The following is a 16,128-nucleotide window of genomic DNA, read 5'->3' on the forward strand; positions in this document are numbered from 1 at the left end:
CCAGAAAAGGGCTCTTGACGGGGGTGGGGCCGGGTGACCCCAAGGGGCCCACCCGTGGGGCTTCCCAGCGGAGCTGTTGACTGGGCTACCGGGAGGTCGGCCCTGAGCCTCCGAAAGGGAATGTTCCCGCCCAGCTTGCCAAGCCCGGCGGCTGGTTCCTGGCCCCCTGGATCCATTAGTCCGAGTCTGAGATCTACTGGAAATCAGGCAACGGGCCTAAAAGGCATCAGATAAACTCCCCTCCTTTCTAGTCATTCGATTTTGGTTTCAAGGGAATCTCACAACAATAATCATTGTGGTCGTTGTTAAGGGCTGACTCTGTACCAAGACTGTACCGAAGGCTGGAGGAAGTGCAAAATAATCAGGTCGGACACAGTCCCTGTTCCCCACTGGGCTGGCGTTGGGGGACGTGGCACAGTCTAAAGGGGGAGGGAGAACAGGTTTCTTTTCCCCATTTTAAAGTTGAGGGAACTGAGCCCCATGGAAGTTCAGTGACTTGCCCAAGATCACACAGCTGGCAAGTGGCAGAACCGGGATCGGAACTCAGGTCCTCTGACTCCCAGGCTGTCTCCACTAGACCGAGCTGCTTCTCTAATATGTGTAGGGAAGTTTGATCGTGGAAGTTGCCAATGTGGTATTTGCTGCTTGGTAATTTGGGCAGCCCGGGGAGGGCATGGGACCCCTCAAGAAGAGCCGGGCAGGGCCGGTGGACACTGAGGGTCAGAGATTTGTTAGGACCCAAGAGCAAGGATGGTCAAGTGGGTAGCTCTGGGCTTGTTAGATTGGAAACTCCTTGAGAGCAGGGACCGTATCTACTGACTCTGTTGTGTTGTACCTGTTGTGTTGTGTTGTATCAGGCAGAAACTCCTCACCCTGGGCTTCAAGGCTGTCCATCACCTCGCCCCCTCCTACCTCACCTCCCTTCTCTCCTTCTCCAGCCCAGCCCGCAACCTCCGCTCCTCCGCCGCTAATCTCCTCACTGTACCTCGTTCTCGCCTGTCCCGCCGTCGACCCCCGGCCCACGTCATCCCCCGGGCCTGGAATGCCCTCCCTCTGCCCCTCCGCCAAGCTAGCTCTCTTCCTCCCTTCAAGGCCCTGCTGAGAGCTCACCTCCTCCAGGAGGCCTTCCCACACTGAGCCCCTTCCTTCCTCTCCCCCTCGTCCCCCTCTCCATCCCCCCATCTTACCTCCTTCCCTTCCCCACAGCACCTGTATATATGTATATATGGTTGTACATATTTATTACTCTATTTATTTATTTATTTATTTATTTTACTTGTACATTTCTATCCTATTTATTTTATTTTGTTGGTATGTTTGGTTCTGTTCTCTGTCTCCCCCTTTTAGACTGTGAGCCCACTGTTGGGTAGGGACTGTCTCTATGTGTTGCCAATTTGTACTTCCCAAGCGCTTAGTACAGTGCTCTGCACATAGTAAGCGCTCAATAAATACGATTGATTGATTGATTGATTACCTCTCAAGTGCTCAATACAGTGTTCTGCACAGAGTAAGTGCATGGCCTAGTGAAGAGCATGGGCCCGGGAGTCAGAAGGACCTGGGTTCTAATCCTGGCTCCACCACTGATCTGCTTGGTGAGCTTGGGGAAGTCACTTCACTTCTCTGTGCTTCAGTTCCCTCCTCTGTAAAATGGAAATTAAGACTGCGAGCCCCTCGTGGGAGAGGGACAACCAGATTAGCTTGTATTTATCCCAGCGCTTAAGGCAGTGTTTGACACATAGTAAGTGCATAACAAATTCTGTTATTATTATTATAATATAATAATATATTATAATATAATATAATAATAAATTCCACTGATGGATTGAGAGTTTCTGGGCTTCACCAAAGGCCTCACGTTGGGTCGGAGATCCCCAGCCGGCTTTGCACTGGAAGCCCAGTTTGGGCAGGAGCTTGGGAGCAGGCTCCATCCCCGGGCCTCCCACTGGTCGTCAGTGACCCCTGCCCGTCTTTTCCCGTCTGGGAGATGGAGAAAGCCCCTGTCCGCCAGAGATGTGGGGCTGAGTCGCTGACTAGACCAGATGGGGAAATCCGCCGAGGGTCGTCACTTCTCCCTTCTAGCGGCACCCTGCTCAGCCCCCGTCATCCACTCTCTGCCTAATGGGCCGGGAACAAGAGGGGTTTCTGCTTCATGGGCCGATGCGGTGACTGTGCTCAGGAAGGGTCAATTTGTCTGGCTTGGAAGGTGGGAGAGAGAAGAGGGGAGAGGAGAGGGGAGAGGAGGGGGGAGGGAGGGCCCCTGCTCTTCCTCCATGAGTTTGGAGGGAAGCCTCAACTTGTCTAGTCTTCCTCCTGCCGCTGCTGCTGCTGCCGCCGCCACCCTGACCAGAGGAATAATGTTTCCCTCAGGAATGAAAAGTTTCTCTTTGTCACCATTTTAATTGCTGTGTTGTTGTGCCCAGTGAATGAGCGGTGGCCTGGGCTGAGCAGCTGGCCCGGGAGCCGTGCCCGCTTCCCTCCCTCCACCAAGCCAGAGGCCGCTGGAGCCAGGCCGGGCGGGCAGGAGGGCGGGCACGGACGGGCAGGGGTGGGGAAGGGAGGAATGCCGAGCGGGAGGGAGAGAGGAAAGGGGTCTGGGAACCGCTCACATCACCCTTGGCGGCTTATTCATCCCTTTCTCCTCCCCCCACCCCTCCGTTGTTTTCCAGACCGTCAGCATCAATAAGGCCATTAATACACAGGAAGTGGCCGTGAAGGAGAAACACGCCAGAAATATCCTTTTTGGAGCCGGTCCCCCGCGAGGGGTCAGGAGGTGGGGGCTCTTGAAGTTTCAGGGTGGCGGGGACCCCGAGGCTTGGGTCCCCCGGGAGTGGGAGCGGCCCCCCCGGTGCCGGCGGGGTGAGGCCTAGCCGGGCATAAGGTTCTTCCGCTTGGCAAGGCCCTCAGAGCCCGATGGTCTCCTCGCCCGGGGAGCGAGGGCCTGACAGTGCCTCAGCTCTGAAGGCCCCGGGATTGGTGAGGGTTTGGGAATGGGGGGCGGAAGGTGCTGAGGGAAGGTGAGGACAATGGGCAGCCAACTATAGGAAAGCAGAACAGACACCTCCACCGACAGGGAGAGGAGAAGGGTGGAGTTGGGGGGGTGGGGGGGGGGCGTGTGTGTGTGTGTAAAAGAGTTTCCCTGCTCCTCTCCCCAGCCCCTACAGCTTCTCAATCCCTTCCACCTCGTCTGGGGCCTACATGGTGGAAAGAGCCTAACACCTTCCCTTCCCCCTTCTTTCCGGGACTTTTTATTTGGGGAGAACAAAAGCCCTGGTGAAGGCCTCTCCAACCCTCCAAAGCCTAGGGAGGTCGCTGGCCTCCTTGTCCTCAAAGAGCCTCACGGGGAGGGAAGGAGGAAAAGAGAGAGAGAGAGAGAGAGAGAGAGAAAGAATGAATATCTCGGGCAGAGCAAGAACTTGATCCTGTGCCCAAGAGGTAGAGCTTGGAGTCGGAAAGATTGACACTAATAGTCTTAAAAAGATGCGTGCAGAATGTAAACAGAGGGAGGCTGCCAGGGGCGCTGAAGCAGCGGTGTCAGTGTAAAAGAGAGTGCGTGTGTGTGTGCGCACGTGTGCGCCTAAGTCTGTGCCCGTCTAGGTCTGCGTGTGTCCGAGTCCACATGTGTCTCTGTGCGTGAGTCGGAGACTGATTTGCGGGTCTGTGCCTGAAACTGTGTCTCTGGGCGTCTGTGTTTGTGTGCCTGAATCTGCGTGCGTGTGTCTGTTTTTGTGTTCCCGAGTCTGTCTGCGTCTGTGTTTGTTTTCCGAGTCTGTCCGTGTCTGTGTTTGTGTCCAAGTCTTTGTGTGTCTGTGCATCTGTCGGAGTCTGTGTGTGAGGAGGGGTGCCTGCAAGTGGGGGCCTGGGATTGTGTGGAGCTCTGTGTTTGTACTTGCGAGTGGGTCTGAATCTATAGGTGAGACCCTGAATTGGGTGTGTGTGTGTGTGTGTGTGAATTTTCCCAAGGAGCTATGTGTATACGTGTGTGTGGGTGTGTTTGAGAGTTTTCCCAAGAATCTTTGTATGTGTGTGTATATGTGTGTTTTCGAAGGAGCTGTGTGTGTGCGAGAGAGAGAGAGAGAGAGAGAGAGAGAGAGAGAGAGAGAGAGAGAGTTTTCCTGCGGAGCTATGTAAGTGTCAGTTTTCTGAAGAGCTGTGTGTGTGTGTGTGTGCGTGTGTGTGTATGTATGTGAGTTTTCCTCAGGAGTTATGTAAGAGTTTTGTGAGGAACTGTGTGTGTCTGAGAGTTTTCTTGAAGATATATTTGTGTAAGGATTTTTCTGAGGAACTGTGTGTGTGTATGTGAAAGAGAGTTTTTCTTAGCAGTTGTGGTTGTGTAAGTTTTCCCAAGGAGCTGTTTGTGTGTGTGTGTGTGTGTGTGTGTGTGTGTGTGTGTGTTTGAGGAGCTCTGTGTGTGTGAGTTTCCCCAAGGAACTGTGTGTGTTTGATGTGTGTTTGTGAGAGTTTTCCTGAGAAGCTGTGCTTGTGTTTGTGTGTGTGTGTGTGTATATGTGTATGAGATTTTTCCTGAGGGGCGGGGTGTGTGTGTGTGTGTGTGTATGTGTGTGAGAGAGAGAGAGAGAGAGAGAGAGAGAGAGAGACACACACAGAGAGACAGAGAGAGAGACAGAGAGAGAGTTTTCCCGAGGAGCTGGGTGCTGCTCTCAGTGGTCCGGGGCAGGAGAGTGGGCAGCAGCCCTGCTGTGTGTGGGTGGGTTGGTGCCAGAGGAGCCAGGGGCCGCGGCGGCTGGAACAGGAGAGTCCTGAGTGGCACCACCCGCCCACCCGCCCACCCCCCTGCCCGCCCGTGATGTCACTGCTCCCACTGGGCCTCAGCCTCGACCGCCGGCAAGGGAACGGAAGGGAAAGGAACAGAATGTGCCGCTGCCGCCGCGGCCTCCGACCGCTCCCCACCTCAGCCCTGGGAGCAAACCCGATCCAAGGAGCCGGGGAACCACAGGCCTGCCGGAGGCCTTAAAGGAGCCCCATCCCTTTCCAGCCCGGGGCCTCTGTGGTGCCCAGTGGAGTAGGGGAGAGGAGGAAGGGAAAAGGGGGCTGCCTGAAACCCAGAGGGGCTGGGGTCCACAAAGGGAGCCCCATGAGGCGCAGCCTGGACCAAAGCCCCTATCCCTCAGGCCAGGGGTTTCCCCATCAGCACCCCATCCAGGCCGGGGGCTTCCCCACCAGTACCCCTACGGGCCAGGGGCTTCCCCTCCGGCATCCTCACAGGCCGGCTGGCTAGCTGCTGCGGGACGGCAGGCTCTGCCTCATCCAGCTGGGAAGCAGCTGGCCCCAGGCGGCCCCGGCCGGCCCTGCTGGCATTTTCCGTGACTCCTTCCCTCACCATGCATCCTGGGGACCCACCACGAGAAGGGGGCGCAGACCTTCTGGTCCGTGGTGAACCGCCTGCCCCTGTCCAGCAATGCCGTGCTCTGCTGGAAGTTCTGCCACGTGTTCCACAAGCTGCTCCGGGACGGCCACCCCAATGTGAGTCCCCCGGGACCGGGAGCAGGGCCCCTTCCCCTGCTCTTTCTGGAGGCTCTGGCCGTAGGTCTTCCCCTGCCCCAAGCTGTGTCCTAGTTCTGGCCCCCTCCCTCACTTTCCCCACCTCCTCTTCCTCCTCCTTTACCTCCCTTCCTCCCCACCCCGGCTCCTTTGGCCCATCTTCATCTCTTCCTTCTCCTCCTCCTCCTCTTCCTGGTCCTCGTCCTTGTCCTTCTCCTCCTCCTCCTCCTTGTGTTTACCCTGCTAGTCCTCTCAGAAGCAGCTTGGCTCAGTGGAAAGAGCCCGGGCTTTGGAGTCAGAGGTCATGGGTTCGAATCCCAGCTCCACCACGTCTGCTGTGTGACCTTGGGCAAGTCACTTAACTTCTCTGAGCCTCAGTTACCTCATCTGTAAAATGGGGATTAAGACTGTGAGCCCCACATGGGACAACCTGATCACCTTGTAACCTCCCCCCCAGCGCTTAGAACTGTGCTTTGCACATAGTAAGCACTTAGCAAATGCCATCATCATCATCATCTTTTCCCTTCCTAGGTCCTGAAAGATTCGGTGAGGTTCAAAAATGAGTTGAGCGACATGAGCCGGATGTGGGTGAGTTTGGAGAAGGTCCGCGGGCCCTGCCCCCTGGGGTGAGAGGTGCAGGGTCTCTGACTGGGGCCCCCTTCCCCACTCCAACACCCTCCAGACATGTGCCTCCCCTGCCCGCCCTCTCATTCATTTATTCATTCAATCGTATTTATTGAGCGCTTACCATGTGCAGAGCACTGGACTAAGCGCTTGGGAAGTACAAGTTGGCAACATATAGAGACGGTCCCTACCCAACAGCGGGCTCACAGTCTAGAAGGGGAAGACAGACAACAAAACAAAACATATTAACAAAATAAAATAAATAGAATAAATATGTACAAATAAAATAAATAAATTGAGTAATAAATATGTACAAACATATATACAGGTGCTGTGGGGAGGGGAAGGAGGTAAGGCTGGGGGGATGGGGAGGGGGAGGAGGGGGTGAGGAAGGAAGGGGCTCAGTCTGGGAAGGCCTCCTGGAGGAGGTGAGCTCTCAGTAGGGCTTTGAAGGGAGGAAGAGAGCTAGCTTGGCAGTGTGCGGAGGGAGGGCGTTTGTGCGGAGGGAGGGTGTTCCAGGCCAGGGGGAGGATGTGGGCCGGGGCTCGACGGCGGGACAGGCAAGAACGAGGCACAGTGAGGAGATTAGCGGCAGAGGAGCGGAGGGTGAGGGCTGGGCTGGAGAAGGAGAGAAGGGAGGTGAGGTAGGAGGGGGCAAGGGGATGGATGGACAGCCTTGAAGCCCAGGGTGAGGAATGATGGCTTATCTTCAGGGGCAGTCCAGAGGAGGAGAAAGGGAACCATAGTCCAAGTAGATGCAGTACTGTTTGTTATCTATCAATCAATGGCATTTACGAAGCACTCTGTGCAGAACACCGTACTGGACGCCTGGGGTAGTTCAGTACAGTTGATAGACACGATCCCTGCCCTCACGGACCTTACAGGCTAAAAGTCAGTTAAGCGATAACCATGTACAACACACTGGACTAAGCACTGGGGAAGAAATACTAGCATAGGAGCAAAACTCCATGGGAGCCATTAACTCTTTCGAGGCCATTTTCAGAATGCTTTTCACTGCCCGCCCCCAGGACCCAGCCGGAGCCGAGAAGGCTCTAAATCTCCATGGTCCGGGCCGGGCGAGGGAGGGGAACTGGCTCCCGGCCCTGGAGGATTCCCTGTCCTCGGCCCCCAGCTACCTGTGGGTCTGGCACCCCTCCCCCGGCCCGAACCTTGGTGTTGACGGAGTCCGTCTGCTTTCTCTCCCCTTTCCTCCTCCAGGGCCACCTGAGCGAGGGGTACGGGCAGCTGTGCAGTATCTACCTCAAACTGCTGAGAACCAAGATGGAGTTCCACACCAAAGTGAGTGGCAGCCAGCTCCCGTCCTCCTTGTCCTCCCTCTGTCCCTCCGTCCATCGTCTGGGTCAGGCTGGGGGGCTCCCTCGGTGTCTCCAGCCGGGGGCCGAGCCCTACCCTGCAGGCCAAGCTGAGGGGCTGCCCTGGACTCTGACCAGGCCACGAAGGGCCACGAAGTGGGGAAGTGTTTGGAGGCACTTCAGGTGGAAGTTCCAGGAAGTCATCACTGACGATTCCTCCCGTCTCTGTTCCCCCCCACTTCCACTGGGCCCCCCTCTCCCAGAATCCCCGCTTCCCTGGCAACCTCCAGATGAGTGACCGGCAGCTGGACGAGGCGGGAGAAAACGATGTCAACAACTTGTAAGTGAACCTTTTCCCGGTCGGGCCCATCCACCCTCACGAGGGCTGGGGTTCGAGGGTGGGGGCTCAGGGAACAGCCCCATCTCTGTGGCCTCCCTCCAGCTGCATCTGGACCCAGTGGCCCGAGGGCCTGGCTTGGCCGTAGTTCTGATCCCAAGAGCCAGGCCTGCAGCCTTCAGGTTAGGGGCAGGGGGCTTCTAAGCAGCGACCGATTCCAGGGTCCCCAGACAGAGCTTGGGGCCGGCTTCTTTTCCCAGAAGCTCCTGCCCATCGCAGGGCAGAAGGCACAGCGCTATCCCATTAACACACCGGTGCTGTGAGTTTGGAAGATTGGAAGAACGCTCGCCTACTGGCCTGGGCTCCATGGAAGGTGTGGGAGGCAGTGTGGGGTGAGGGTTGGGCAGTGACTCGGAGAGCTCGGGCCCCCTTTAATATTGGCGAGGTTTTTGGAGGTGACTGGCTTGTGTTCTCCCGGGCTTAGTTTCCAGCTGACGGTGGAGATGTTTGACTACTTGGAATGGGAGCTGAATCTGTTCCAGACTGGTGAGCCCCCACCTCCCACCCCCACCATAATAAACCACTGGTATTTATTGAGCGCCTGTGATGGACAAAGCCCTGCAGGAAGGACTTGGAAGAGTGCACTAGAAACAAAAGACAGTCCCCTTGACCTCAAGGAGGTTTTACTCTAATGGGGCAGACAGGCAGACATAAATTCTTGGCAGGTAGCAGGAGCGAGAGGACCAGCCTTGATCTAAAGGAAGTAGCACGAGTATCTCAGGATGAAGTAACTGAATAAGTAATTAAAGACACATATACATCCAAGTGCTGAGGTTGGGTAGAAATGCCTAAGTGCTCAGGGTAGCTGCTGAGTTAATCATTAAGAGTAATAGTAATAATAATTGTGGTATTTGTTAAGGCCTTACTATGGGCTAAGCATGGTACTAAGCCCCGGGGTAGATAGAAAGTAATCAAGTCCCACATGGGGCTCCAGACTAAGTGTTGGGGGAGCATAGGTATTGAATTCCCCTTGTGCAGATGAGGGACCTGAGGCACAGAGGAGTGAAGTGACTTACCCAAGGTCACACAGCAGACAGGTGGCCGAAACCGGGTAGCAGTGTGGCCTAGTGGAAAGAGCATGGGCCCGAAAGTCAGAAGAACCTGGGTTCTAATCCCGGCTCCGCCACTTGTCTGCTCTGTGACTTGCCAAGTCACTTCACTTCTCTGTGCCTCGATTCCCTCATCTGCCCAAGGGGAATTCAATACCTATTCTCCCCCAACACTTGGTCTGTGAGCCCCATATGGGTCGGGACCTGTGTCCAACCTTATTTGCCTGTATCTCCCCCAGCACTTAGGACAGTGCCTGGCACATAGCACTTCACAAATATGACAATTGTTATTATTATTATTATTATTATTTAAACCCCAGGTCCTCTCCCTGCCAGGCCGGTGCTATTTCCACTAGGCCATGCTGCTTCTGTAGTTGACACGCCTTTGTTTGTTGACTGTTAACCAGGGAAGGCTTCCTGGAGGAGATGGGTTTTCAGGAGGGCTTTGAAGATGGGGAGGGTTGGAGTCTGCCAGACTTGGCAGAGGAGGAGGGACAGAGGACAAACCTGAGGTTGCCCACCGGGAAGGGGTCCCGATTCAGGCCGCAAGGGACCATGGAGATCCAGCTCCCCGCCCCAGGCCCAGCAGACGGCGAGTTCTGCGTCTCATTCTAGTGTTCGGCTCCTTGGACATGTCTCGCTCGGTGTCGGTGACGGCGGCCGGGCAGTGCCGCCTGGCGCCCTTGATCCAGACCATCCTGGACTCCAGCCACCTGTACGACTACACCGTCAAACTCCTCTTCAAACTCCACTCCTGTGAGTCCTGCAGAGTGCCTCCCCAGCCCCAGGAACCCCTCCTCTTCCTTGTCCTCCTCCTCTTCCTCCTCCTCCTCTTCCTCCTTTTCCCCCACTCCTCTCTAGGCAGGGGGCCAGACGCCTTGTCCACCACTTCCCTGTCCCCCCAACTCAACCTCCTCCCACCCTATCACTCTTCCTCCGAGAGGAAGAATAAGAGAGAGAGAGAATCTGGGGTAGGAGGAATTGCCCAGCTACCTCGACAGGGAATTCATCCCTTCGTGACAGGCTTAGGGACATCCCACACCCTGGGGCTCCATCCAGCCACCCAAGCTCGGAGGAATATTCCAAAGAGGCCGGCAGAATCCCTCCAGAATCGAAGTCCCTCCAAAGACGATCGGTCCGGCTAGAAACCCATCGGCTCCAGATCGGTTGTCCCGGATCTGACCTCTGTCTCAGTCCATCCAGGGCAGCCCGCAGGGTTGGCCATTGGACAGCTGAGAGCCCAGGGACCCTCGCTTCCTCAAAATGTCAGCTCCCCCCGGCTCCCCGAGCATCTGGGCACAAGCAGCGCCCTGGGAAGGAAGCTCGGGGTCTCCCCCCCTCCCTCCTCCATCCCCACCGCAGGGCCTGCCTGCAGCCTAAAGAACAATGCTGGGTCATCACAGCAATGTGCCCACCAACCCCGCCCTTCCTGTCAGCGTCTCTTCCTCTTCTCCCCGCTGCCTCACCCCCACCCAGCCTAACCTCAACCTCGCTCTTCCTCTCTCCCCCGAAATTCCCAAGTGGGTCCCAGAGAGAAGAAACTCCCAGCACAAAGCCCAACTTAACAGACCATCTCTTGGTGGTTCCTGTTAGACCCGCCGCTTCTCCGTGACTGTAACTCAGGACTGTTCGCCGGCGGGTAGGAAGAAGTACAGGCCACCAGATGGGACTCAGATCAGGCCCTAGAGGGAAGTCGCTGAGGTGTTTGTATATCTGAGGGAAAAGGGAGTGTTGGGTTTGCAGTAATAATAATATAATAACTGTGGTACTTGTTAAGTGCTTACTGTGTGCCCGCACTAAACGCCGGGGGTAGATACAAGATAATCAGGGTGGACACAGTCCTTGTCCCGTGTAGGGCTCACAGTCTTAACCCCCAGTTTTACAGATGAAGGAACTGAGGCCCAGAGAAGTCAAGTGACTTCGCCAAGGTCACACAGCAGACAAGTGGCAGAGCTGAGATTCGGACCCAGGCCCTCTGACTCCTAGGCCCGGGCTGTTTCCACTAGGCCACGCTGTCATATCAATCAATTGATCGTATTTATTGAGCACTAACTGTGTGCAGAGCAGTGTACTAAGCGCTTGGGAAGAACAAGTTGGCAACATATAGAGACAGTCCCTACCCAACAGTGGGCTCACAGTCTAGAAAGTCTCACAGTCTCGCAGTTGAGCTCACAGTCTCATATTCAGCCGTGGGAACAAATGCAGCTTCATCATGGTGAGGGATTCGCTCCCAACCAAATATTTTCAAAACCCCAGCCTTCTGTGCTCCCCTAGAACACCCATCCAGGCTCGTTGTAAAACCGTCCGGATCGAGAAATGCCCCCAAAGCTGCTTGCCCCGTGGGTGATTGATGGCTGCTACCGGAGAACCACTCTGCTCTGAGATTGTTCTTCGCCCGGCTGCAATCTGCCTCTGAGCTCTGCCAACTCAGACGGTCCCCAGGGGGATGGAGAAGGTCTCCGTCCGCCCGGATCCATCTCCGATTTCCACCCGCAGCAGGGCCCCGCCCCGCTGCCCAGAATTCTCCTCCGGCCAGGTTCTGGAAGAGCGGGGTCCCCGGGCCAGCACACATGCTCAGTCTCACAGATCACAGCACTAAGCACAGGGTCTGAGGCGAGAGGGAACTGTGGGAAATGGGCAGGGTCAACCTGGTTCTCTGAGGCAGTGTCGGGGACAGGAGAAACAAGGCCGTGGAGAAAACAGGGCAAGCTAAGGCTGGACTGGGCCAGTGTCGGCCAGTTCTGAGTTGGAGTAGCTCACAGAAGCCATGCTGACAGTCAGCTAGGAGAATGTTGCAGGAGACGGAGTAAAGGCACTTCTGCTTCTCAGACAGTCCCTCCTCTCCCCTACCCTTCAGACGCATGCGCTGTCCCTCCCTGGGGAACGTTCTGGGGTCATCCTAGCCCTGCCCCGTGACTGGCCAAGCTCAGCCCAATATCGGAGATGTGACTACAGCCCTTTGGAAAAGAGAACGATTCTTCTTCTTTGGCCCAGTGACCATTAGCAACCATATCCATTCCCTTTCGGGGATCATGATGTCCAGGGCGTTTTTCTGGGAGGTTTTTTTCTGGAAAGTTGTGGGCACCCAAGCTGAGGAGAAGGAGCCAAGCCCAAGGAGGGGGCCAGTGAACTGTCATGACAAGAACACGGGGCAAGGAAGACCTCTCTAGGTTTGCAAAGGAGGTAGGGAAGAAAGAGAGGTTGGAAGAGCCCCCACCTCACAGTTGTTGCAAGTCCCCACTCAAGAGCCTCCTCCACTGGTCTTGAGCCCCCTGTTAGGAGAAATCAAGCCGCGGTCACACCTTTTTGAAACTCTTTCAGGTCTCCCAGCCGACACCTTGCAGGGGCACCGGGACCGCTTCGTGGAGCAGTTCAAAAAGTATGTGGCGTGGGCTGTGCTGGCCTCTGAAAGCGTCCGCCATTCTGCCCGCTGTTCAGCTGGGCACTGGGCACTGGCTCCAGGCCTCTGTCTAAAGCCCGCCCGCCCCCACCCCAGTGGTTTAAGATCAGCTCTGAGAAATGGGCTTTTCCACCTGCTTCTCTCCCACTGGTCTCCTGGGCCAAAGGGCCATCCCGGCACTTGCTGTCCCCTCCAATAATAATAATGATAATAATGATGGTATTTGTTAAGCGCTTACTATGTGCAAAACACTGTATAGTAATAATAATGATAATGGTGGTATTTGTTAAGCACTTCCTCAGCATCAAGCACCATACCAAGCTGTGGGGTAAATACAAGATCATTAGGTCGGCCACAGTCCCCGTCCCACGTGGGACTCGCTACTTCCCCCACCCAGGCTCCCCGAGCCCACCACGATTCCAAGGCCGGTGGAGTTGGCTGGGATATTGGAGACCACTGGCTGCTCAGGTCCAGGGAACTTGGAGCAGGTGGCTGAGGGCCCCCCCTTCCCCTCCCCGACGCCAAATACTTGAGCATCTGGAACGAGGCATTCCTCCACATGACAGTGACATGGGCACTGGGCTGGGCTCTGGGCTCTCCTTGCCCTTGGCGAGAGCACGGGAGGGAACGGAGGGCCGCCACACTTTAGGTATGACTCCCCTGAAGGGCTGGCAGTGAGGATGCCAGGGACCCTGCTCCCCCAGGCCGGGGCTGAGCTGGGTTCCGGAGCCTTGACCCCGCTGTCACTTCCAAGGGAGTTGTTTGGTGTCCTTTCCGGGCAGGCGAGAGGGCGGCTCAGTTCTGCTGCCTGATACCCAGGGCCAGTCTGGTTGAGGGCAGGGAGCGTGGGTGGTCCGGGCCAGAGTTCCATGAGTCATTGCTGGAGGCTGCGAACCACGCAGAAGCACCAGGGAACATTCATTCATTCATTCATTGACTCGTATTTATTGAGCGCTTACTGTGTGCAGAGCACTGTACTAAGCACTTGGGAAGTACAAATCGGCAACAAATCGGAACACTCAGGCCAAAGGGAACATGCCGTGTCCCACTGGGGCACGCTCAGTGCAGGGGTCACCCAGACTTTCCCAAAGCTCTGGACAACTCCCCCAGGGTGGGGCCCCCTTCCCCATCCCTCAAGGCTGGTGCTCCACAGCTTCCGTCCCGGACAGCGAGGCGTGGGGTACAAGCCAAAGTGTGAGGTTGTGGCCGGGCTCTAACTTGGGCCCACGACTGCTCCCCACCTCCCCTCCCCATGGTCCTGCAAGGCAGCAGAGATCCAGAATCCTTCTCAGTGGGAAATAAGGGGCTCCCTCAAGCATTGGCCCTGGGGCAGAAGCCATGATTGCCCACCCCTGCTGCTTCTCACCTTACACCATCCTCTCTCCCATAGGTTGAAAGATCTGTTCTATCGCTCCAGCAACCTGCAGTACTTCAAGCGGCTGATCCAGATCCCCCAGCTGCCAGAGGTGAGCCACCTACCCTGGCTTTCCTCTGCTCCCCCAACCTGGGCAGGGGGTCAGCGGCGTGATGCGGGGGGGGTGCCGGGGACCCAACCAGGGGTTCAAGGGTCCATGCGTGCGTGCGTGCGCCTCCCGCAGCACCCCCCCAACTTCCTCCGAGCCTCGGCCCTGTCAGAGCACATCAGCCCCGTGGTGGTGATCCCGGCGGAGGCCTCGTCCCCGGACAGCGAGCCCGTCCTTGAGAGGGACGACCTGGTGGAGATGGATGCCACGTCCCAACAGGTCGGGGGCCCCTTTGGGAGCCTCCCTGGGCCCCCTGCTCCCCCTTCCCACCAGTAAGAGCTACCCAAGGGATGAGCGTGTGGGACTGTCTGATCCAAGGGGCCTCTTGCCCGAGTCCCCAGTTTGGCCTGAAGTTGGGGACCACCTTCACCCCTGGGGAGTAATGGGGTTTCCATTCCAGGCAGGATGTGGGGATGGCGTGGCCCTGCCCATCTTCCCCTTCTCTCCATCCCTCCCCACTCCCAGCCCCTGACTGAAGCTATGTGTCCTTGGGTCCTCGGGCCCCGCAGACATTCGACAACAAGTTCGATGACATCTTTGGCAGCTCATTCAGCAATGACCCCTTCAATTTCAACAGCCAGAACGGCATGAACAAGGACGACAGGTGGGCAGCGGGGAAGAAGCCCCCACCCTGGAGTCCGAGCCGAAGGAGCAGGCACGGGAGGCGGGAGGGGTGGTCCACCGGCCCCTTGAGGGTGCCCCAGGCCAGGTCTTCGTGGGGCTTCATGACAGCCTCAGATGGGACGCCAATAGGTTCGGGAGCTCGCTGTGTTTTGGAATTGCCTCATGGAAGCTCTCCGGTGGAGAGGGGTTGAGTCTCCTATGAGGAAGGTTGTCCCGGAGATGTCACCCCCCCTGAAGACTGAGGGCGAGGGTGGGCCTGCCGAGGGAAGGCAAGCCACCCTCTCCCTCTCCTGACCAGGGACCGCCTGATCGAACAACTGTACCGAGAGATCAGTGCGCTGAAAGGAGAGCTGGACAACTGTAAAGCGGAGGTAGGCGTTGGCCGTGTTACTCCCGGCACCCTCTCGGCCCTCAGGGGACCCTGACATCGGGGCTAATCTACGACTGACCTGCTGGGTGTCCTAGGGGGAGACCCTTAGCCTCTCTGAGCCTCAGTTTACTCCCCTGTAAAATGGAGCTAAGGTTCCTGCTCTCCCCACCCCTTAGAGCGGGAGCCCTGGGCGGGACAGGGATTATATCTGATCTGATCATCTTTATCTACCCCGGGGTTTAGCGCAGTGCTTTGGTGAGTGGGAAGCGCTTAGTAAGTACCACAGTCACGATGATTGTTATCTGGGTGCTGAGCAGGGCCATCTCTGAGGCTTTGAGTGGGATACCAGTGGGGACTCCAGCCCATCAGAGTCACCGCACCATGCAGGGTCAGGCCGTAAAGGACGTGCGGAACCGGCCTCCCGCCCAGTGGCTGGAAGGCCAGGTCTCTCCCCCTGCCTGTTGGCTGGAAGGGCAGGAAGGATGTCTCCCTGGGCGAGTAGCCGGGACTCTCATCAATCCTGGCTCCCTGAAGGGACCCAGGGTGGAGGAGTTGCGGGCCCGGTTCTGGGGCCTGGGGGAGTCCCCGGCACCCCTCCACCGCCACCCCCCCAGCCCTAAATCCCCCTCTTCCGGGCCCCCAGAGCCACTGCCTCACGGTGCAGCTGAAGGGGCGGATCAGCGAGCTGGAGGCCGAACTGGCCGAGCAGCAGCACCTGAGGCAGCAGGCGGCCGACGAGAGCGAGTTCCTGCGGGCCGAGTTGGACGAGCTGAAGAAGAGGCGGGAAGACACGGAGAAGGCCCAGCGGAGCCTGACGGAGATCGAGAGTGAGAGGCCGAGCGGGTGCCGGGGAGCGCGAGGGGGTGGGGAGGAGGAGCGCTGAGCCCCGGAGCTGAGGCGGCAGGAGACGCTGAGGAGACTCCTGGCCCTTTCAGCTCCAAAGGATTCGTGGTCCTGAGTGGAGGGTGGGGAGGTTGGCGGCGGGGCTGGGGGGGATGGTCCTCAAATGGCTGGGGGGCCTCCCTCGCCTGTCCTTGACCCCTGTCCCCCACCGTCCCCTTCAGGGAAAGCCCAGGCCAACGAGCAGCGCTACACGAAGCTGAAAGAGAAGTATAGCGAGCTAGTCCAGAACCACGCCGACTTGCTCCGCAAGGTGGGAGTCCCCCCGGCGCCTCCCTGAGCCGACCACTGGTCCCTGACCCCGGCCCCCCGGAGACTTCTGAAGTCCCCCAGGGGCTGCCTAAGGCCCGCTGCTTCTGGGGAGCCCGCCCGGAGTCCATCGTGCCATTGGCAAGAAGCCGCCTGGTCCGGTCAGAGGCCTAGAACCAG

At 57.4% G+C, this 16,128-nt stretch overlaps 1 protein-coding gene across 1 annotated transcript in view; it reads left to right on the forward strand.

The window, feature by feature from the left end:
- Positions 1-16,128, forward strand: part of HIP1 (huntingtin interacting protein 1) — a 44,812-nt gene that overhangs the window by 12,801 nt on the left and 15,883 nt on the right. The window contains exons 2-15 of the mRNA XM_038758883.1: positions 2,667-2,730; positions 5,339-5,481; positions 6,031-6,087; positions 7,342-7,422; positions 7,700-7,776; positions 8,258-8,319; positions 9,498-9,638; positions 12,204-12,261; positions 13,673-13,748; positions 13,881-14,024; positions 14,315-14,409; positions 14,728-14,800; positions 15,443-15,626; positions 15,864-15,952. Coding sequence (XP_038614811.1) covers positions 2,667-2,730; positions 5,339-5,481; positions 6,031-6,087; positions 7,342-7,422; positions 7,700-7,776; positions 8,258-8,319; positions 9,498-9,638; positions 12,204-12,261; positions 13,673-13,748; positions 13,881-14,024; positions 14,315-14,409; positions 14,728-14,800; positions 15,443-15,626; positions 15,864-15,952 — 1,344 coding nt within the window. The remainder of the gene's footprint in view (positions 1-2,666; positions 2,731-5,338; positions 5,482-6,030; positions 6,088-7,341; positions 7,423-7,699; positions 7,777-8,257; positions 8,320-9,497; positions 9,639-12,203; positions 12,262-13,672; positions 13,749-13,880; positions 14,025-14,314; positions 14,410-14,727; positions 14,801-15,442; positions 15,627-15,863; positions 15,953-16,128) is intronic.

Source organism: Tachyglossus aculeatus, chromosome 17 (assembly GCF_015852505.1).
Source record: "Tachyglossus aculeatus isolate mTacAcu1 chromosome 17, mTacAcu1.pri, whole genome shotgun sequence".
NCBI lineage: Eukaryota > Metazoa > Chordata > Mammalia > Monotremata > Tachyglossidae > Tachyglossus > Tachyglossus aculeatus.